Source organism: Bos mutus, chromosome 10, assembly GCF_027580195.1.
Source record: "Bos mutus isolate GX-2022 chromosome 10, NWIPB_WYAK_1.1, whole genome shotgun sequence".
Classification (NCBI taxonomy): domain Eukaryota; kingdom Metazoa; phylum Chordata; class Mammalia; order Artiodactyla; family Bovidae; genus Bos; species Bos mutus.
In genome coordinates, this window is record NC_091626.1 from 72,135,705 (window position 1) to 72,158,688 (window position 22,984).

General features: G+C 48.6%; 1 protein-coding gene across 1 annotated transcript; it reads right to left on the minus strand.

The window, feature by feature from the left end:
- Positions 1 to 2,327: 2,327 nt before the first annotated feature.
- On the minus strand, positions 2,328 to 13,589 carry IVD (isovaleryl-CoA dehydrogenase). Its single transcript, XM_005888942.3, has 12 exons — positions 13,396 to 13,589; positions 11,780 to 11,869; positions 11,493 to 11,544; positions 9,736 to 9,905; positions 9,210 to 9,303; positions 8,073 to 8,209; positions 6,681 to 6,777; positions 5,595 to 5,688; positions 5,002 to 5,083; positions 4,319 to 4,423; positions 4,141 to 4,213; positions 2,328 to 3,497 (listed from the first exon to the last, which is right to left on the minus strand). The coding sequence occupies exons 1-12, from the start codon at positions 13,546 to 13,548 to the stop codon at positions 3,364 to 3,366; spliced, it is 1,281 nt and encodes a 426-aa protein (XP_005889004.1). The 5' UTR covers positions 13,549 to 13,589; the 3' UTR covers positions 2,328 to 3,363.
- Between the last annotated feature and the right edge of the window lie 9,395 nt (positions 13,590 to 22,984).

Here is a 22,984-nt window from a genome sequence, read left to right on the forward strand (position 1 = left end):
TTCTGACAGGCTAGCTGTGTCTGAGAGTGGGTGGTGGGTGCAGGAGAGGCCATTTTCAGGAACAGATCCTTGCCAGAGTGACCAGGTGTGTCACACAGGGCTCCCCTCTGGGACTAGTGTGGGAAGAGGCAGGGACAGCCAGAAATGTGGATGGGGCTTTGAATCATCTGATCCTGGGGCCCCACATGCTGGCCTGTGGACATGAGTCATGTAGTGAACTTCTTATAAATCAAACGTGTGCACTTCAAAGATCTATCTGCAATTAAACCAGTAAAGTAGCCATATCGCTTAAAAGCATGAAGTGAATTACCAACAGAAAGCTCTTAAAGATTCAAAAGGAGTTTCACCGTGGAACTGGATGGAGGGGAGGGTTTGCAGTTTTTGTTTCTTTAAATTAACATAGTTCAAAAACCATTCACATAAAACAAATAACTCCCACCCCCGCACAAACCGGCCTTTGTTCTGAATTTATGTTTTTTTTTAATTGATAAAAAGTGGCCTTTCTTGTATGAAGCGATATAAGATAGAGAATAGCCGGCTGTTGTTGAGCCCTATGCATCTTGAGATACGAGTTTGGTAGCCGCCAGTCGCAAGCACCCTGCAGTTGTGGCGAGCGGCCGACAGGGGTCAGGAGAGCTCCACGCAGGACTGGCGGAGCCGCGCCCGAGCCCGAGCTCGCGAGCCAGAGCCAGAGCCAGAGCCGAGCTCCGCGGTGCGCGCGACGCCTCGGGTGAGACGGTCTGGCAGAGGGAGGGCCCTGGACCCTCTGGACCCTGGACCTGCCCTAGGCTGGGGTTCTCGACTGAGGGTCCCGGGTCTCGGTTCCATCAGGCGGACGTGGACTGGGCGTCCGTCCCCAAATCAAAAAGAGGCGTTCCTTCTCAGTCCCCCACGCTTGGCTGACACCAGCCTTGGCTCCACGTCTGGGCGTGGCTGGTTCACCTACGGTTTTTTCGCCTACGGTGGGCAACTCACCCATCTTCCGGAAGCGGGCCCGGCGCCAACTTTGTGTCTTGGACCGGATTGTCATGATCAAGGAGTTAGTATTGCAAAATGAGACTTGAAATATTTATATAGGGGAAGAAGTGTCGTTACCAGGTTATATGAGTTTGGGACTCGGGCCGCTGGAGGCGTGTCCTCAAGGCCCCAGCTCAGCTGTTCTAAAAGATTGCCTGTACCTCCTCATTATCCCTGGAGGTGTGATTAGGTCTGGGGCCCATATAGGAATCCGTGTGTGTGTGTGTGTGTGTGTTTTCCCCACAGGGTTGCCAAGTTTTGATAAAGGGTGTGCCCAGACCACACTTGGAAAACCATTCCCTTAGCTTCTGTTGCCGTCAGGACAGGCAGGCAAGTAGGAAAACAAAGAACGGGATGGTCGTCAGCAGGGGAACTGGGCTGATAGTGACCTGCCTAAAACTGGAGTGGAAGGAGGCAGCCCCCCCGGAAAGAGCGGTGCTGGCAGCTCGTGCTGCAGAGTTGCACAATGCATGTAATCAACCCCACACTCCAAGAACCCCGTGGCCCCTGCTTTCCCATTGTTCACGACTCAGACTTCACTTTTTTGGCTTTACTTTTAAATATTTTTATTTCACATATAGCATCTGTAAAATCATTGTTCTCCCCACGCTGGAGGCAGAGCTACATTATCCTCACTGACTGGCTGAAATACCCCATTCTGATGTTTTTGGGCTTCCAGCTACACTTTATTATTTTGAAAACTTTATTATTATTTATTTTTTGTCTGCACCATGCAGCATGTGGGATCTTTTTTTATTTTTTTATTTTTTTTTCCAGAACACATTTCAGTTGGTGCCAAAGCATGTGGGATCTTAATTCTCCAACCAGGGATCAAACCTGCACCTACTGCATTGCAAGCACAGAGTCTTAACCATTGGATTGCCATGGAAGTCCCCAGTTACATTTTAAGTCCAGCAAGACCACCATTTTAGCCACATTCATCTCCAACACAGTAGGGAGCAGGGTGGGAAACTGAAGGGACAGGGCTACAAGCCCCTCAGCATAGGACTGGGCTGGGGTTGGCAAGGAACGGATAGCACCTGTCACAAGCATCAGGCTGGGAACAGCTCCTGGCTACAGGCCAGGACCAAACGTCAGAACAGGCGCCGCTGGGCTGCGGACCAAGAAAACCAGGTCTCTTTTAGGGAACTCAGATGGAGTGGGACAACCCAAAACTGTCACACCCTGACTGTGCTCCATCCAAGCAGCCATGCAGTGGGGCTCCACGCTGGCATTCTCAGAACCCCTATTTCTGCTGATCTGGATTCTAGCTCCAGTTCTGATTTGGGGAAAACCAAATTGTTTTGATCTTTTTAAAAAAACATGGGGATGGTTTCCAGCAATTTATGTTTCCTTCTGGCTCCAAGACTTTTTCCACCCTGGGCTCCCTCCTTTCTTTAAAAATCACTGCAAGATCTGGAAAAGGAGGACTGAGTACTCCTCTCTCCTGTGGGTTGATTCCACCCCTGCGTCTCCCATCACCAGTGAGCAGGCTGGAAGCAGGGCCTGGATCAGCTGCGCTCCAAGGACACAGGGCTGGAGCCAGACAGAAGGCAGGAACAAGTAGACTGCTTCTTTCCCAAAACACCAGTTTAGAAGCAGATGGGTTTGCTTCATGATATGTTTAATACAAAATGGCAGCAGCCACTGTGGAGTGATAACAAATAGCCATAGGGTGTCCAGAGAAATGTGCGCAGGCAGCCTCGGCTGGAGTCGAGCCAGCCAACCCAGGCCTGCTGCCCAGTCAGCTGGGGGCTGTCACATGGCCAGGAATGGACAGTGACACTGGCAGGGTAGTGCTGGAGGCATCGAGCCCGGCCTTCACGAGCATGCAGACCTCTGCCCACTGTGGACTCTGGGTGGCACAGGTGTTCTGAAATGCCTGTTCCTAGAGCTCTGCCCAAGTGATGGAATTCCAGCTCTAAAAAATGAGGGACGGAGGAGGCTGCACTGACACACTGATGAAAGCTAATGCCCCACAGAAACTGGCAGAAACAAAGGCTGGGTTTTGTGGGTATTTTTCCCCATAAAGAAAAGAGACTACCAAGTTCAAATTAATGAACTTGGTAATACTTCTGGTGTACTTGAGCAGAGGGTTCCCTGGCACAGGCTCATCCGAGGAAAAGGTGCCCCTCCTGGGAGTGGGAGCAGCAGGCTCTGAAGTTACAGAGCAAGGGCACAGTCACCAAAGCCCCAGAGAAGCTAGCCTGTTTCCTGAGGAGTCCATGTTAAATCACTGCACACTTCTGGGCCGGTGGGTGGGGCTTGTTGGGAGGAGAGATGTGGCAGTTGTCCTTCCAGAGAAAGGCCTCAAGGTGCTGGGAAGCAGGGTGAAGGGTCTAGGGGTTAGTGGAAGTCTGCATTGAAAGCTCTGCCGATGACGAGCCGCCTCACTTCGCTGGTCCCAGCCCCGATCTCATACAGCTTGGCATCTCTCAGGAAGCGGCCCATGGGAAAGTCGTTGATGTAGCCATTGCCACCTGCAGCCATGGATGGGGCAGAGAAGAAAGACAGTGGGAAAAGTGATAGGCAGTGGGCAAAGCAAGGGAAGCAAACAAGATCAAACATCTAGAAATGGGCCAGGAGGAGAGACTGATTGAAGAGAAGCAGCAAAAGGTGGTGAGAGGGAGGGTGGACGGGGGTCGGGGGGTGGCCGGAAGGCCACTCAGAGTGCTGAGGATGCCTGGCAGAGGCAGGGGAACCACTGGCAGACATGGAGAAGGCGGCGGGAGGAAATTGCACAGTAGTTATTGGGTGCCAGGCCCAGAGCTGCACAAGTCACAAAGCCAGCCAGTGGTAGAGCCAGGATTTGAACCCAGCCATCTGGCCCAAGCCTGCGCTCTTAACCACTGTGCAGCAGTGAACTGAGGCTGTTCTACCTCTGAAGTGTCTCCTTTCCCCCATTTCCCAGTAACGGGACCAGGCTGGGGAGATGAGAGGAGGGCACTGCCGAAGACAGTAGCAACTTGTGGTCTCTGGTGGTTTCCCATTTGCTTTTCCATGTCCTCCCGGTAACTGTACTAAAAGTACAGGTCAGCTACAGCACAGGGTGAGGAGTGGAGGGGAGCCTCTTCCCGGAGGCAGCCACAGGCTCTGGGAATAGGGAGTGAGAGGGGCACTCACCCAAACACTGGATGCCGTCCAGGGCTACCTGTGTGGCACACTCGGCCGAGTAAAGAATCACCCCTGCACAGTCCTGCGGGCGGAGGCTCCAGGTCAGCAGGGTCAGCCGGGACTGCGCGCAGGGGGCCCAACCCCGCCCCTTCCCTGGTGTGTGCCATCCCCTGGGGCTGGCCCTCACCTTGGTAGTGCAGTGGCCCTCATCACAGGCCTTGGCAACGTTGTAGACGTACTGACGACAGGCCATGAGACGGGTGTACATATCTGCCATCTTCCCCTGCATCAACTGTGCCCAAAAGTAGGCCACAGGTCAGTGTGCTGGAGACACGCTCCTCTCAGAATCGCTCCCTTGTCTGCAGTAGCAACCTGAGAGCCAGGACTGGGGGCCCTCAGGCACAGAGAGGCGATGGGACTTGCCTAGGAGGGCAGACACGGCAGCGGGCCTGGAGTTCAGGCCAGAGAGCTGCCGCTGAATCGCAGACCTGGTCATCTACTCACAGACCAGAAAGCATGCCTTGGAATGTTACTCCCTCCCCACAACCAACTGGGCTTCACCCTCCAACCCTCCTAGGTTATTCACCTCAAACAAGCAGGAAGGTGACAGGAGACGGACTGCCTGACGGCTTCCAAAGCCAGGTAGCAGGCTGAGGAAACCAGTGCCCCAAGTATTCAAATGCATTTTTTGTTTGTTTTTTGGCCATATCTCAAGGCTTGCCGGATCTTGCCGAGGCTTGCTCAGGGAAGTCCCTCAAGCTCATTTTTGGACAAAGAAGAGTAAATGCCCACAGCACATGCCCCATTTGCTCATTTGTTAAAACCTGAAACCAGAGAATGAGTACATCTTCACAAAACCATGCCACTCACCTGGAAGTGGCCAATCTTCTGGCCAAAGGCCTCCCTCATGTGCAGGTAGGGAATAGTGTGGTCGAGGACGGCCTGCATGATCCTGCGAGAAGGAGAGAAACACTGAGGAGGGGCTTCGCTCTTATCCCACTGCCAGCTGTGTGTGTGCCGGGGGGATGCTAGTGTGGAAAGGCCTGAGGTGGGGGCAGCCAGGGGAGACAAGGAGCTGGCGTCCGAGGCAGGAGTAAGGAGCCTGAGGACGTTCATCACCCCTGCTCAGGCACTGCACTGACGGCCCAGCACTTGTGTCCCTTCCCCTGAGACCAGGTGGAGTGGTGGGACCCTGCAGAGATGTAACCCAGGCACCCTGCTGCTTCAAGTTCTGAGTAGCTAGTCAGGATGGCTCCTCAGGGTTTTGTCTGTCACCTAATGATATTTGTCTTCAGTGTGAAGAAAGCAAATGTGACAGGAAAGGTAACTTTTTTGTCTCTGGGAGAGGAGGCGCAGCAGCTGGGAGGTGGCCCCCGTGGGCCCCCAAGGGGAAGCTGCAGTGGGGCCACCTGCCAAAGAGCTGTGAGAGCCCCCCCACCCCCACCCCCAAGCCTTGCACTCACCCAAGGGGCCCACCGGCCAGCACCAGCCGCTCCAGGTCCAGCCCACTCATCAGCACATAGACGCCCTTACCTAGGTGACCCAGGATGTTGGCAGCTACGGGGAAAAGTGCCGGTCAGAGGGGAGCGGGCAGTCCACAGCCTCTTCATTTTTAGAAAAGCTGCTGGGTTTAGTAACAGGGCTCTCTCACAAGCCAGGTTATGTTGAGATGGCTCTGGTCAATACAGCCCTCCTCCCTCCCTAGCGAGGCCCATGGACAAAGCTGTCCAGGAGACGGGCCCTTTGGAGCTGGTGACGGAAACTGCTGAGCACATCCCCACCCTGGAAGCGAGGACACTGGGTGGCCTCGGGGGCTGTGGGTGAGAAGCTGAGTGCAAAGGGTTGACACCCCTGACCTGTCTTTAACGTTAGTGGAGTTTTTTCTTGCCGACAGAGGAGAGTCTGCACCGATCACCCTTCTCTAGATGCACCTTATAACCTCAGATGGTGGATTGCAGCAGGGAAGGGATGGTTTCTGGCTAAGGCACAGAGCCAGCTTAACTGATCAAGTCTGTGCCCTCCATCTCCTCAGTGCATCACGGGGCTGCTGGCTCTCCCACAGCATGGAGCATTTTCACTTCAGGGCAGAAATACTCGTAGACTGAACTGCCTTTCCTTCACTGACTCCAGTTCCACCCATTTATTCAGACAGCTTTTCAGCATCGTTAATGATTACCTCACACTGGCTCCACAGGCAACTGTACGTATGAGGCAATCCAAAGGATGAGAGTGGGGGAGGGCAGAGCTTACTTTTCTAGCCCAGAGACTGCAATGCCAGCCCCAGGCACGGTGTGTGTCCACACAGGAAGCATCACCCATCTCTGCAGTGACATTCGGGCATGCAGCTGCAGGGGCTCTGGCCAGGAAGGACAGCTGTCCAGCCTGAGACCCACACTTCTGGGCTAGTGGGCCAGGGCACAGTGGCAGGCCTACTGTCTGGCCACATGTGGTTGGTGAGCTAACACTGGTGAGGCTCTCTGACCAAGAGTCAGGCTTTCTTAGCGTGTGACGGGGTCAGGACAGGGCCTCCCTCATTTTCAGAGACTCACCAGGAACCTCGCAGTCTTCGAAGACCAGCTCACAGGTATTGGAGCCCCTCATCCCTAGCTTGTCCAGCTTCTTGGAGGTGCTGAAGCCCGGCATCCCCTTTATGGGAATAAAAGGAGGTCCTAATTACAGAGCAGCCCCCAGGGGGCCAAGGAAAGGGAAGACCCCTGGGAAGCATCCATCCTCCCATCCAGTCCCCATCCTTGCCTGATACACCAGCGTTCCACTCACCAGGCCCCTACTCTGTGTGTGACTGCCCCATTCCTGGAGAAGCCAGCCCTAACACCTTACCCCAGCCTCTCTGCCGTTGGCTGCATTTCCCCCAGTTCTCACAGGAGCAGTGTTTTTCCCAGCTAAATACCTGATCCCCGGGGCCCTCCTGACTCTTCCTGGCTGTGGTTCCTTTCCTCTGGGGAAGTCATTTCTAAGACACTGCCCTGGCCCACTCAGTTCCTTTGCCCTCCTTGTCCCTCTGCGACCTGCACCTCATGGAGCTCCCCCTGGGGTCAACTCAACCACTTGTGTGCTTTGCACTCATCAGATGCAGAACGGTCGGTCAGGCAGGTGCCCAGCGGAGCAATGCCCTCCAGGAGGGCACTTCCCTTTCCTCTAGGAGACGCAAACACCTCGGCTCAGCCAGGAGAGTTCTCGTCTCGGCCACGTCCGTGTCCTCCAGTCCCTGTAGGACAATCTCCACCCTCTCCCCACACAGGGTACTGGAAACCTTTACAACACTCATCCTTGGGTGAGTGTCCCACCCACTGTCCACTCCCCTGCCCACCCTCCCTGGGGCCCTGGCCTGCTCCTTAGGAACCATTAAGCAGCTGGTTCCTCCACTAACTAACAAGGTCGGGGTTCCTCCGACCCCGCCTTGCTTCCTCTCCCTCAGTTCACCATTGTGCTTTGCTTACTCGCTCTCAGACATCTCACTTTCTCTCTCTCCTATTTTTTCTCTTTACCAAAAAAATGGTTCAGTTCTCTCCCATTCCTAAAAGCCAACTGAAACTGCCAACTTTTCATTCTAACTCCTGCCGTCTGGCCTGTGCCTCTACTAACAATTCTTGGAAGGTGCAGTCTCTGGTCCCCACCAGCATCCTCCCACCCTCACCCTGTGGGTGGCTTGCTCCAGGTCCACCCGACACCCTGATGGCCCTCATCTTCCAGGATGTCCAGACAACCTGGCTCTGTGGACGGTTCCACTGTCCTCGGATTTGACCCCTCCTCCCCAGGCTCCACTTTTCGGCTACCCTCCCTTCAGCCTCCTCTCTTGCTCCAGCCCCATCCCAGGAGGGAGCCTTGGCAGAGCGCACCACACTGATGGTCTGTACGATCACTTGAAGGAGGTCATCTCTGGTGCCATTCTCAGCCTCCCACCATAACTCCCCCACATTCACCTTCTCCACAATGAAGGCTGTGATGCCCCGAGAAGCTGGCACAGCAGTCACATCAGTCTTGGCATAGACAACAAGGACATCTGCATCAGGACCATTGGTGATCCAGAACTTGTTGCCATTCAGGACATAGTGATCTCCTAAGGAGATTGCCGGGAGAAATATCAATAACCTCAGGTATGCAGATGACACCACCCTTATGGCAGAAAGCAAAGAACTAAAGAGCCTCTTGGTGAGAGTGAAAGAAGAGAGTGAAAAAGTTGGCTTAAAACTCACCATTCAAAAAACTAAGATCATGACGTCGGGTCCCATCACTTCATGGCAAATAGATGGGGAAACAAACGGAAACAGTGAGAGACTTTATTTTGGGGGGCTCCAAAATCCACTGCAAATGGTGACTGCAGCCATGAAATTAAGGGACGCTTGCTCCTTGGAAGAAAAGCTATGACCAACTTAGCATATTAAAAAGCAGAGACATTACTTTGCTAACAAAGGTCCATCTAGTCAAAGCTATGGTTTTTCCAGCAGTCATGTATGGATGTGAGAGTTAGACCATGAAGAAAGCTGAGCACAAAAGAATTGATGCTTTTGAACTGTGGTGTAGGAGAAGACTCTTGAGAGTCCCTTGGACAGCAAGGAGATCAAACCAGTCCATCCTAAAGGAAATCAGCCCTGAATATTCATTGGAAGGACTGATGCTGAAGCTGAAACTCTAATACTTTGGCCACCTGATGCGAAGAGTTGACTCATTGGGAAAGACCCTGATGCTGGGAAAGGCAGGAAGAGAAGGGGACAACAGAGGATGAGATGGTTGAATGGCATCACCGACTTGATGAACATGAATTTAAGTAAGCTCCAGGAGTTGGTGATGAACAGGGAACCATGGCGTCCTACAGTCCATAGGGTTGCAAAGAGTCAAACATAACTGAGCAACTGAACTGAACTGAACTGAAGAAGAGGAAGTTGGCTACTTGTACAAGCGGTGTGGGCCTGTCTCAACCAGTCAGTCCACCACCACTTCTGTTGACAAGAAACTGTCCAGCTGGCAAATGCTTCTGGAAACCCATCAGAGGCACCTCCAATCAACCCATAGGTCTGTCCCTCTGCCCATTCCAGCTCCCAAATCAAGAGCAGCCTCACCTTTCTTTTCTGCTTTCAGCTTCATGGAGACAACATCAGAGCCAGCATTGGGCTCACTCATGGCCAGGGCTCCGATGTATTCACCACTTATCAGCTGCAAGAAAAACCCCAAAGGGCCTCATTATGACCTGAAGTACCCAGTAGGGGCTCACTGGGACCACTTCTTGCCTGGTCATGTCACACCCCTACAAGTCCTCTCAGATCCGGGTACAGGAAAAGTCCTAGAAGAGAAGCTCTGTATCCACAAGGCTGAAGTTCTTTCTCCTTTTCCCATCATTCCCTTTGCAAGGGAAGCTAGTCTGAGGCTTCTGTTTATTAAAGTGCTCAAGTAAACGTTCAGTGACGCCTTGGGTGTTCTGGCCCTGTTTAATTATTTTTTTGACTGAAGTATCATAAAGCAAATCTCTGACCCCTTCCTAGCCCTAGCAAATTCAGGGCAGCCCACTACAGAAAGCAAGTCTGACCAGCCCTCCCCAGTGGGAGAGGAGCCTCATGCTGGTGTGTTCCTCCAGCCCCATTTCCTCACCTTGGGGAGGTACTTCTCCTTCTGGGTCTCGTTTCCATTCCGCACAATTTGGTTGATACAGAGGTTGGAGTGGGCTCCATAACTGAGCCCCACTGCTCCAGACACTCGGGATATCTCCTCCATCACCAGCACGTTTTCCAGGAAGCCCAGGCCAGAACCACCGTACTGAACTGGGGGTGGGGAGTGGGGGGTGCAGGGGAGTGGAAAAGGCAGACCAGGTTAAATGAAGACACTGTCTTACCTCTGTAGAGGAATACTGTGACAGCACCTATTCCAAGTTCCCTCTAGCAAAGTCAACAGGCGGATGGCTGTGGACCCTGCTTGCAAGCTCACAGGACTCGTTTTAGTTTTTTCTGCCGCCTCTGGTCAACTAAGGACTTCCCTGGTGGCTCAGATGGTAAAAGCGTCTGCCTACAATGAGGGAGACCCAGGTTCAATTCCTGGGCTGGGAAGATCCCCTGGAGAAGGAAATGGCAACCCACTCCAGTAGTCTTGCCTGGAAAATCCCATGGACGGATGGAGGAGCCAGCTAGGCTACAGTCCATGGGGTCGCAAAGAGTCGGACAGGACTGAGCGAATTCACTTTCACTTTCACTTGGTCAACTAAGGTGTGGTTCAGAAAACAGTCATTGCAACTCCTGCTTTATCCCAAACAGAGCTCTTTTTAAAAATGATTTTATTTATTTATTTGGCCACACCATGCAGTTTTGGGGATCTTAATTCCCCAACCAGGGATTGAACCCAGGCCCTTGGCAGTAAAAGCGTGGAGTCCTAACCTGTGGATCACCGGGGAATTCCATATTTCAGACAGATCTCTTAATGAAGACAAGAAGACCTGAGCATCCACTACTCAGAGAGCTTAAGAAGTGCATAAGTCTAAATTAATTTTTAAGTGGTTACATCATTACTCATGATGTAAAATTTCTACAATCAGCTTAAAATCCCAAGAACTGCTCCAAGTGGTGAGGGGGGTGCTGTAAGGAGAATTTTGTGGTCCACCTTTACTCTAATGCCCAGTGAACACAGGCCAGAGCAGGGTGGGCCATCCAGGTTTTGGCCGGTGAAGCTGCAGGCTGATCTCTTTACTGGGTACTGAAAGCCAGGCTGGCCTTTGCACCAGAGGCTAACATCTGAAACAAAGCCCACCAGCTCCTTGCCCTCATCTCCTGGAAACAAGCAGTAAGGCCTACAGGGGACTCTGGATGGGCCGAGGGATAGTCTATTAAATATACCATCTGGCCACCTCACATGGAGGCTCAGATGGGTGCCCCTCTCCCAAACCACCCCCCAGTCTGCTTCCAAATGAGCTCTTGGGCCAAGCTGTAGGCAGAGGACACACAGGCATCCCCCACAGGGACACACTGCCCTGAGTGGTTCTGCCTTCACACTACTGGTAGGGCAGAACTTAGGGACTAGGGGAGGCAGTAAGCCTGGGGTGTTAAGATCACTGCTCAATCTGGAGTTTTCTAAACTCCCCAGATCATTTGGGGGAACTTCTTAAGTGTGCAGAGTTCAAGAGTCTGGGTGACCCAAGTGAACCACACTGACCTAAATCCTTTATCTTGTTAACATCACCGCCTAAAGAAATAGCTCATTCTTGTCTGGGTGATTTATTGGGTACTTTCTCAGGTCCAAGGAGGAGGAGACTCTGGGTTACTTTGAGTAAGATCTTTTCTCTCCTTTCCTTCTTCTTTGGGGAATGTGTTAAAGGGCATGCAAAAAAAAAAGCTCTCTTTTGGGAAAGAAACCACACTCACCAGGGGCTGTGATGCCCAAGACTCCTAGGTTCCCCAGCTGCTTCCAAAACTCCTGCCAACAGAGACGCACAGTGGGTTGTGAGAAGGCAACCAGTTACAGGTGCCAGGCACCTCTGGAACAATGAGATGCAAGGGCTTCCCAAAAAGGGGCTGCATTCTTAGGGGTCTTTTATTCACCAGAAGACTGTGTGAGTCTTGCCAGGAAACAGTGCAATTCCCAGCCCAGCCTGGTCCAGCTCCCAGACTGCCCCACCCCTGTCCCTCTCAGTCTGGGCCTCACGACTTACTCGCAGGTTCTTGAACTCGTTACTTTGGTCGATCTCCTGGGCCTGGGGGGCTAGATGCTCCTGAAGGAATTTAGCCACGGTCTGACGAAGCTAGAAGGAGAGAGGTGGATGGATGTTGCCAAAACAGTACATAATTGCCGCTGGGGACAGTGTCTCCACTACTGAGGACACTTTCAGGGAAACAGGACACAAATAGCCTCACCAAACAGCATCAAACTGAGAGGACCCACTAGTTTATGCTTCCTTAGAGGTGATCCTCACCTCTCTTTTTAAAGATTATTTTTTAAATGTCACTCCCCTACGGATATCATTCCATGGGCTTCCATTGTCTTTAAAAGACAAACTCCCTATACATGTATAACTGAATCACTTTGCCGTACACCTGAAACTAGCACAACGTTGTAAATTAACTATACTTCAATTTTTAATTGTTAAAGAAAAAAGACAAACTCCTTATCCAGGACCAGAAGGCCCTGTGAGGTAAGCCCTGCAGCTCTTCTAGCCTTCCCCAGTGCCCTTCTCATCTCCCATTCACTGTGCTCCAGACACGCTCCCTTCAGTTCATGGCACGTGTCAGGTTTTTTGTTTTTTTTTTTTTGCTCATTAACTTTTGACTAAAAGGAATAATTCAAAAAGAGAGTAGAGCTTGTTCCTTGGAAGGAAAGCTATGACAAACCTAGATAGCATATGTTCATTGGAAGGACTGATGCTGAAGCTGAAGCTCCAATACTCTGGCCACCTGATGCAAGGAACTGACTCATTGGAAAAGACCCTGATGCTGGGAAAGATTGAAGGCGGGAGAAGGGGATGACAGAGGATGAGATGGTTGGATGGCATCACCGACTCAATGGACACAAGTTTGAGCAAGCTCTAGGAGATATTGAAGGACAGGGATAACAAGAACAAAAGAAATTAGAAACTCCTTCTGGCAGGAAATCTTGAGAACTGGAACTGAGCATTTCCTGCCTGAGAGGATTCAAAGCTCGGTCTGCTGCCTACTGCAACTGGATTTTTGGAGTTTTCAGCAAGCTTAGGCCCACAGGAGAATCACATTTCTCGGAAATTCAAGCCAGTGTCCAAGTGAACAGTCTCCTTCCGCCAGGAATAACTCCGGTTCCGCTTCATTTGTAACAACCTCTTTAAAGTTTTTTTCAGCTTTGTGCTTTGACCCCCATAGGTTGAAGAAATAGCCAGACTCCCTTGTGCATTTCAACTCCACCCTCAACCCCAAGTTGTGTATTTGAAAAAGATTTAATGGTGATGATTAACCAGGTTTGAGAACCACAGCCTTAGACAGTATTGAGGTGTAAGAGGACTTCAGAGAGATTGAGGGCCCTCTTGGCAAACGAGGGTAATCCTCTGCCGATTCACCAAAACATCCCCTCATGCTCCCCCGACTCCTGTCTCCCAGGAGATTTTCTGTCCTCGACTCCTCGCCTAACTTCCGTAACCAGGCCTTGATGCCTCCACAACGGGATGCTCGGGCCCGCGGCCGCCCCTGCGCTGGCGAGCTCAGAGTCCTCAGATCATTCATTGCTACTGTGTGAGCGCCAGGCAGAAAAGCGCCCGGGTGACCACCGACCACCGATAAGAGGCAGGAGGGTGAGCCTCCCTACCTGCTTCTGCTCCTCGTTCAGCCCATTGACTGCATCGTCCACAGGCAACAGCGAGTTGGTCCGCTGGGTAATCAGGCCAGCAAGAGACTGCAGCGGCGGTCGCATCCTCCAGCTCGCCACGCGCCGACCCAGTAACCAAGCCGCAGTCGCCATTTCTGCCTTGCCCCTGGAGCTGAAGCCCAGGCAGCTGAGAGCCAGCCCTGCGAGCTCCACCAATCCCCGGCTTTGCTGCCTCCACCCAATCGGCGAGGGGGTGGGTCTCCAGCAGCCAATCATCCTCAGCTGACCGCCGAAGGACAAGCTATCCAGGCACCAGCCAATCAGGCACAAACCCGGCGAAGTGGGTGTGCTTGGCGAGTAAGCTGTATTTGCCAGGGACTTGTCCGGGTTGCGTTTTTGTTTTTGTTTTTGTTTTTAAAGTGGAAGAGCAGAAAGTCTTTTTGAGTAGAGGATGCAGTATCTCCGCGGCGTTAAACATAGCAGTACCTAATTGCAGACATCTGTGGGAAAACAACTGTTAAAACCATAATCAGGAAATTCGCTGAACGTCCCTCAACGCTTCCACTCACCGAGGAAGGTTCGATTCCTGGTGGGAGAAATAGGATCTCGCCCGCCAGAGACCCGGGTTTGATCCCTGGGTGGGGAAGGTCCCCTGGAGAAGGAAATGGCAACACTCTCCAGTATTCTTGCCTGGAGAATTCCACGGACAGAGGAGCCTGACGGGCTACAGTTCATAGGGTCGCAAAGTCGGAGAAGACTGAGCGACTAACACTCACTTTTTCACTTTTGACGCTGGCGGGGCCAAAATAGTTAACAACCACAGTTCAGTCGCTCAGTCCTCAGTCGTGTCCTACTCTTTGCTACCCCATGAATTGCAGCACGCCAGGCCTCCCTGTCCATCACCAACTCCCGAAGTCCACCCAAACCCATGTCCATTGAGTCGGTGATTCCATCCAACCATCTTATCCTCTCCTGTCGTCCTTATCCAAGGAAAAACACGTCCTTATCTATCTTGTCCTCCCCTTCTCCTGCTCTCAATCTTTCCCAGCACCAGGGTCTTTTCAAATGAGTCAGCTCTTAGCATCAGGTGGCCAAAGTACTGGAGTTTCAGCTTCAACATCAGTCCTACTAGTGAACACCCAGGACTGATCTCCTTTAGGATGGACTGGTTGGATCTCCTTGCAGTCCAAGGGACTCTCAAGAGTCTTCTCCAACACCACAGTTCAAAAGCATCAATTCTTCGCCGCTCAGCTTTCTTTACAGTCCAACTCTCACATCCATACATGACCACTGGAAAAACCATAGCCTTGACTAAACGAACCTTTGTTGACAAAGTAATGTCTCTGCTTTTTAATATGCTATCTAGGTTGGTCATAGGGAGAAGGCAATGGCACCCTACTCCAGTGCTCTTGCCTGGAAAATCCCATGGGCGGAGGAGCCTGGTAGGCTGCAATCCATGGGGTCGCTAAGAGTTGGACACGACTGAGCGACTTCACTTTCACTTTTCACTTTCATGTATTGGAGAAGGAAATGGCAACCCACTCCAGTGCTCTTGCCTGGAGAATCCCAGGGACGGGGGAGCCTTGTGGGCTGCCATCTATGGGGTCGCACAGAGTCGGACACGATTGAAGTGACTTAGCAGCAGCAGCAGCAGCAGCAGGTTGATCATAACTTTCCTTCCAGGAGTAAGTGTCTTTTAATTTCATGGCTGCAATCACCATCTGCAGTGATTTTGGAGCCCAGAAAAATAAAGTCAGCCACTGTTTCCCCATCTGTTTGCTCTGAAATAAGTGATGGGATCGGATGCTATGATCTTAGTTTTCTGAATGTTGAGCTTTAAGCCAACTTTTTCACTCTCCTCTTTCACTTTCATCAAGAGGCTCTTTAGTTCTTCTTCACTTTCTGCCCTAACAACCACGACAAATCTGCAAACGGAAAAACATGGAATGCCCCATGCTTGGCAATACATTGTCAGAGTAAATCTAGGAGAAGAACCCTTGCTCTAGGGTGCACGCTGGTTATAACTCAGGAAATTTGCTTTATTATGTAGCAGAGTTTGACTTTGATAGAATTTTATGGGAAGGGGGTTGTTAAGGAGTTGCTGTTTTCCTAATTAATGTACCTAAGAACAGAAGTCAGGGCTTATTTTTAACAGGGGTGGGGTAGAGGTGGACCCAACTCAGGTTGGGCTGCTCCCCACTGGAAAGACTTGTGTTGGTTGGATAGAAAGGATTGCTTTATTCAGAGGGCAACCTGGGTTGAAGGCAGATTCTTGTCCAAGAACCAACTCTGTGAAGATTTTGCACTAACTGAATGTTTTTAAAGGGAGAGAGCGGGAAAGCTAACTGCAGTTAACCATTTGGGGTGGTGGGTAAGGGGATGGGGGTCAGAGTCTTCCTGATCTTCCACTATGTGCAGACTTTCTTCTCAACGGTTGGTGGTGAGGTAACAGGGTTATTCCAGAAATCTGGTGCTCAGCCTAAAGTTCCTGTTCTCCACAGGGGTGGCCTTAGTTCCAGCAGAAGAACTCAAAAATATTGTTAGGTATATTCCTTGAGGAGGAACCAGTCCCCTGCTTTGTTATTGTACTATAATTTCTTGACTGCTCCTTTGTTTCTGTCGTCCCTCATTTTTCTGTTTCAGTTCAGTTCAGTTGCTCAGTCGTGTCCGACTCTTTGCGACCCCATGAATTGCAGCACGCCAGGCCTCCCTGTCCATCACCAACTCCCGGAGTTCACTCAAACTCACGTCCATCAAGTCGGTGATGCCATCCAGCCATCTCATCCTCTGTTGTCCCCTTCTCCTTCTGCCCCCAATCCCTACCAACATCAGAGTCTTTTCCAATGAGTCAACTCTTTGCATCAGGTGGCCAAAGTACTGGAGTTTCAGCTTTAATATCATTCCTTCCAAAGAACACCCAGGACTGATCTCCTTTAGGATGGACTGGTTGGATCTCCTTGCAGTCCAAGGGACTCTCAAGAGTCTTCTCCAACACCACAGTTCAAAAGCATCAATTCTTCGCCGCTCAGCTTTCTGCACAGTCCAACTCTCACATCCATACATGACCACTGGAAAAACCATAGCCTTGACTAGACTGACCTTTGTTGGCAAAGTAATGTCTCTGCTTTTGAATATGCTGTCTAGGTTGGTTATAACTTTCCTTCCAAGGAGTAAGCGTCTTTTAATTTCATGGCTGCAGTCACCATCTGCAGTGATTTTGGAGCCCAAAAAAATAAAGTCTGACACTGTTTCCACTGTTTCCCCATCTATTTCCCATGAAGTGATGGGACCAGATGCCATGATCTTCGTTTTCTGAATGTTGAGCTTTAAGCCAACTTTTTCACTCTCCTCTTTCACTTTCATCAAGAGGCTTTTGAGTTCCTCTTCACCTTCTGCCATAAGGGTGGTGTCATCTGCATATCTGAGGTTATTGACATTTCTCCCAGCAATCTTGATTCCAGCTTGTGCTTCTTCCAGCCCAGTGTTTCTCATGATGTACTCTGCAAACAAGTTAAATAAGCAGGGTGACAATATACAGCTTTGATGTACTCCTTGTCCTATTTGGAACCAGTCTGTTGTTCCATGTCCAGTTCTAACAGTTGCTTCCTGACCTGCATATAGGTTTCTCAAAAGGCACGTCAGGTGATCTGGTATTCTCATCTCTTTCAGAATTTTCCACAGTTTATTGTGATTTTTCTGTTTAGCAACTGTTTAAACCTGCCCTTTGGCACTCAGGGAAGGTCTAGGAGGCTGAAGCCTCTTTACTACAAATAAGAAACAGGGACATAGGGACATAGAAAGGATTTGTACCCATCACAGGGTCCTAATCTTGGCTCCCTGTCCACCAATGCCAAATAGGTATATAGAGACAGGGTTTGGAGGAAACAGAAGAGAGGAGCTTTATTATTTTTGCCAAGCAAAAGGGAAACAGCAAACTAGTGCCTCAAGAACTATGCTCCCCTTTTGGGGAATAGGGAGAGGTTTTATATCCTCTTGGAGGTCTTACTTTATTTTTTTTCTCTTGCAGAGTTTCTGATGGCCACAGCTGGCATCAGACAACTTAGCAACCGATCTTGTGTCCCTGAGGTTATCAGCCCATGACCTTCTTTCTGAAATGCAGAATGCTACAAGAGAGTGTAGGGGGAAAGAATGCCAAGTCCAGAGGGCAATCTATAGAGAGTCAGAGAGACATTAGCTTTGTGAAGTACAAGTCCAGCTACAAGTGTTTGCTAGTAATAACAGATAAAGAATAATGAAGATTGTTTAACTCTCGTAGGCCTGTTTGGCTGTTATGTGCCAAAGGCTGTTCACTCACCTCTGTTTTTGCTGCAACACCGCTCCATTTCAGGGAGGCAGAAAGGAAGAATCATGTATGAGGGGAAAGAAGAGAGCAGATAGAATTCAGCTTCTGTCCCTTTCCCTGCTTTGCAGTTTTCCACTTCTGTTGTGAGTTCGTGTGTGTGCGTGTGCATGTGTGTGTGTGCGTGTGTGTGTGTGTGTGTTTAGGGGTAGGGGATGATGTCAATGCTCTTGAACAATTCATCTCAGATAGTTTAGTGCCCTGAGTCCAGGAACAGTGTTGCAATCCTGCTGTCTAGATATGGAATTTAGACAAGTTTCTTGGATCTTTTCAGACTTTACTTCATTATATACATATATTTTTTTTTTGGCTGTGCCACATGACTTGTGGAATCTTAGTTCACAGTTTAGGGGTTGAACCTGTGCCTTTGGCAGTGGGAGTGCAGAATCCTAACCACTGGACTGCCAGGGAATTCCCTTTCATTGTCTTTATTTTTTTAATTTATTTATTTTTTATTTTTCCCCTATTTTTTGGCTGCAATGCTGCATGCAACTTTTAGTTCCCCATCCAGGGAAGGAACCTGTGCCCCCTGCAGTGGAAGCTCAATATGTTGACCAATGGACTGCCAGGCAAGTGTCTCCTTTCATCATTTTTAAATGAAAATAATACCACCTAATGCAAAGAGGAATAAAGGAAATTACATATTTAATAGCAACGCTTTTTGATCCTTCTTACAGTACCCCATTAGTCCAAGGTTTCAAACACAGCTAAGACAGAAGCCAGGCTCTGTCAGCTTGTCTAGACTAAAATGCTTTCTTCTTCAGCTCACTGCCTTTCATATCAAGCCCTATCCCCTACCCCACAGGTGGGGAAGATTTTCAGAATAACCTGATATAGATTGTGGTCAAGTTCTCTACATTTCTGGTGATCTGCAGACTCATGACTGTGAAAATCTTCTATGGGTGCCTTCCAGTTTATCTCTTGGAGCCATTCCCTTGCTTTACTTGCACTGTCAAGAACTAGTAAGTACAAGCTGGTGTAAGTTTGAATATCCAGGCTTATAAATTCTTACTATAAAATGAAATTATTTAGCAAAACCCAAGGGATCCTGTGAACAATCTGGAAATTCCTTAGTTAAGGTCTTAAAATTCTGTCCTAGTCCAAGGGTGTAAAGGTAAGAACAGGCTCCCCTCTACGTGTAGGTTTCTCCTTAAAGAGGGTGACTATTACCTAAGGGGTATCTTTGTCCTTTCCCTTAGATTCCACAAGTTCTTCCTTTGGGATTACAGGTGGAAGAGCAGAGGGATCAGGATAGGGATGCTCAGAAAAAAGAAGACACAAAAGAGCCAAAGTAGGAGAAGAGAAAGGAGGAGAAGCAGTGATGACTTATGAGGTCTTTTCTAATCTAGTCACTGTTTCTGATAATTTCTGATTTGTCTCTTGCAGTGAAGCCATTTTATCTTTCCCTTACTTTGAGGCTTCCAGGTGCCAATTAAAATGTCTCCATTCTAGCTGTTTGATCGTAAGCCTACTTTTTCTAAGTTAGTGTGCAAATAAACCAACTTAGGTAAATCAAAAGTGCCCCATTTTAGCCATCTCAGGAACAAATGATTTTTGGTCAGACCTTGCCGTTAAGTTACATACTTGCAAGTGTCAGTTTCTTAAACCCAGCTGAAGTTCCTATAGGTTCATCCAAGAGTTGTTCATCCAAGAGTTGCTGGGCCCTTGAGGCACAGGTTCCCATTATTGATTTGGTAGTCTGGTTCAGGTGTGAGATACCATCTGAACAATTTTCTGAGGACAGTGTGGTGGACTGGGTGTGCACTAGTTTCCCCAGGAGTTACCCTTGGGTCAGTGCGCCTCTGTCATGTGTCTCAGTTTCTCCTGGTGACAGTCTTTAGACTGTCATGCGTGCTTGGAGCGCTGTTATCAGCCTCTGTGGTGCCCCCCAGAGGGGCAGTATTTACTTAATGGTCATAGCAGGTTCCTAGCAGGTTCCCTTGTAGGACCACTGCATGTGGTAAGGATTGACACATCTGAGGGTAGCCTGTGGCCGATAGGAGCAAAATGTCCCTTTATTCTTCAGAGCTGAAGAACTCTCTCTCATTTCACTAACAAAAAATTTTGTTCAGACCATGTATCAATTTACCCTTTTTCTTTAGTTTAAGTTGAACTTAACAAAAATCAGCCACATATGTTTTCCCTGGACTTACTCTGCAGATCCCCTTGGGACTCTGCCTAGGAAATGCATGGATGCCCCTTAAGATGAATAAAAACTAGTCCAAATAAAACTTTCAGGATCATCACGATGCATACATGAGCTCTGGATGTATGAGGAGAACTCACCAGAACACCTGGTGAGAGATGCTGAGAAGCTAGTGAGGCTCAAAATACCCATGCTGGTACTGAGTACCAATTTGAGGTGTCTTCCAGGTATCTTCTGGTGGGTGTCTCTGGTATTCTGCCCACTACACCAAGCGTATATCAATGAAAAATTAATCAAGTCAATCTATGAAAGAAATTTGAGCCAAATTTGAGGACTGTAACCCTCAAATTTGGGTTCTGAGAACTGTTCCGCCTGTGAGAAGTCAGTTACATAAACTTTCTGAGACAGAGGGCCATACATTAGATCTGGGGTCCCCAACCTCCGGGATCTAATGCCTGATGATCTGAGGTGGAGTTGATGTAATTACAATAGAAATAAAGTACATGATAAATGTAATGCACTTGAATCATCCAAAAACCACACCCACCCTGCCCTACTCTTGTGAAAAATGGTCTTCCACAAAACTGGACCCTGGTGCCAAAAACTTTGGAGATCATTATCATTAGATGATGTGTTTACACAATCCAGTTTATGCAGTTTACTTAATCCAGATCAGTGCACTGTCATAGGAATCTGATTTTAAGGCGTCTTGTTGATGCTGGAATGTTGCTGTTTGCGGTCGAGCAGGAGTTACCCTTGCATCAGTGTGTCTCTGTTGCGTGTCTCAGTTTCTTTAGACTGAGACAATAGTCTAAAGACGTTCTTTAGACTGTCTTGTGTGCTTGGAGTGCTAAGTTATCAGCCTCTGTGGTGCCCCATTCCTGCCAATGGGGAAGGTTTTGCTGATGCAAAATGCAAATACACAATGCACAATAGAGGGGAGACAGGAAGCTAAAGGGCAGAGAACATTTTTTTAATATTGTTTATTCTTATCTTGGGACTTCTCTGGCAGTCCAGTGGTTGACTCTTGAGCTTCCAATGCCAGGTTGCCCTGGCCCCAGGGAACTAAGATCCCACATCCTATGTGATTCGGCCAAATAGACAATTTTTCTTGTCTTGCCATAAAATTTTCTTTCATACAACCTTATCAAAAGCTGCTTTGGTAGAGTAATGAGACATGAAGCCAGATTACCCATAGGTGAAAGATGAAATCACAATGGAAATTAGAATATGCTTTTAAAGGAAAGACAAATAATGAAAATAGGACTTAGCAAAACTTTCGAGATTCAACTACCTGGCCCTTAGAGGGAAGTTTATAGTTGTCAATGCATATACTGTAAAAGGTAAGAGTTGAAATGGATTTATCTATCCTTCTATTTTAAGAATCTAGAAAAAGAACAGTAAATTATAACCCCAAATATAGATGGAAATGAATAATAAACAATAGAATTATGAAATAGATAACCAAAAAAATCAACATAAAAATTATAAGCCCTAACAAGACAGATCAAGAAAAAAGATAAATTGCAATTTACTAATATTGAGAATAAAAGGGCAGACTTCAGATCCTTTATAGATTCAAAAAACGATATGTTGAGCAATTCGTTCTGTTCTATTTAACAGTGATGAAATGGACACATCAATTTATGTGAAGTTCGAGAAGAGACAGTACTCATAGAGGGTGATTTCCTGTCAGATTAGTGCTCATCTCTGGAGGGGGCAGTAATTTATCGACCTGTATGCTTAAAGTTGGTACACTTTGTTGAGCCTCATTACATTTTATTTTAAAATTCTAGTGGTGGTGGTGCTTAGTCACTCAGTCATGTCTGACTCTTTGATCTATAGCTGATGGGATTCTCCAGGCAAAAATACTGGAGTGGGTAGCCATTCCTTTCTCCTGAGGATCTTCCTGCTCCAGGGATCAAACCTGGGTCATCTGCACTGCAGGCAGATTCTTTACCATCTGAGCCAGGGTAAAATATACATAAAATTTGCCGTATTTAAGTGTTCGGTTCAGTGGCATTAAGTACGTTCACAATACAGTGCAGCCGTCACTACTGTCCATTCCCAGAACTTTTTCATCATGCCAAACAAAAACTGCAGATGTTAAAATAACTCCCCCTTCACTTTTCCTCTCTGTCCCTGGTAACCTGTAACCTGTATACTTTCTGTCCCTCTGAATTTGCCAACTCTAGGTACCTTATAAAATCGTTTTCACTTTTAAGCCAAATTGGAAGGCAAGAGAACAATGAGTTCTTGAGATTGTTTGTTTGTTTTGGCCGTGTGGCACAGCTTGTGGGATCCTGGTTTGCTAATCAGGGATGGAACCTGGGCCTCCTGCAGCGGAAGAGCAGAGTCTTAAACGCTGGAGCCAGGGGATTCCCTGTATTCATTTTTAATGTGGAATATTTTTTTTAAGTCTTTATTGAAATTATTATAATACTGTTTCTATTTTCTATTTAGGTTTTTTTGGCCTCGAAGCATGTGGGATGGAACCCAAATCCACTGTATCGGAAGGCAAAGTCTTGCACTGGACTGCCAAGAAAGTCCTGGAATGATAAAACAATTTATTTAATTAAAAATATTCATTTATTAATTTTGAGACTTTTGACTGTTAATCGAGGGTAGGTAGTAACTTGGAGGGAATGGCAGTGGGTGCTTTGTTTTTTAAGGTGGTTGTAATTTGAGCCCCAGTTAAAGTTGAGAGTTCCCAGTTGAGAGGGATATTGAGTATTGGAGGCTTGCCAATACAAGGTAAAATCAGGGAACTAAGGAGAGAGAGCCAGAGACAGAGAAGAGAGAAGAGAGTAAGAAGGATATAGTGTACAGTAGTGAAAGTTAAAGGGCAAGATTAAGAAGATTATCATTTGCCAAGGTACATTTTGAGCTTTATCAATAATCATCAGGATTTGAGTACCTCTGCCAGACGAGAAGGCAATGGCACCCCACTCCAGTACTCTTGCCTAGAAAATCCCATGGGTGGAGGAGCCTGGTAGGCTGCAGTCCATGAGGTCGCTAAGAGTCAGACACGACTGAGAGACTTTACTTTGACTTTTCACTTTCATGCATTGGAGAAGGAAATG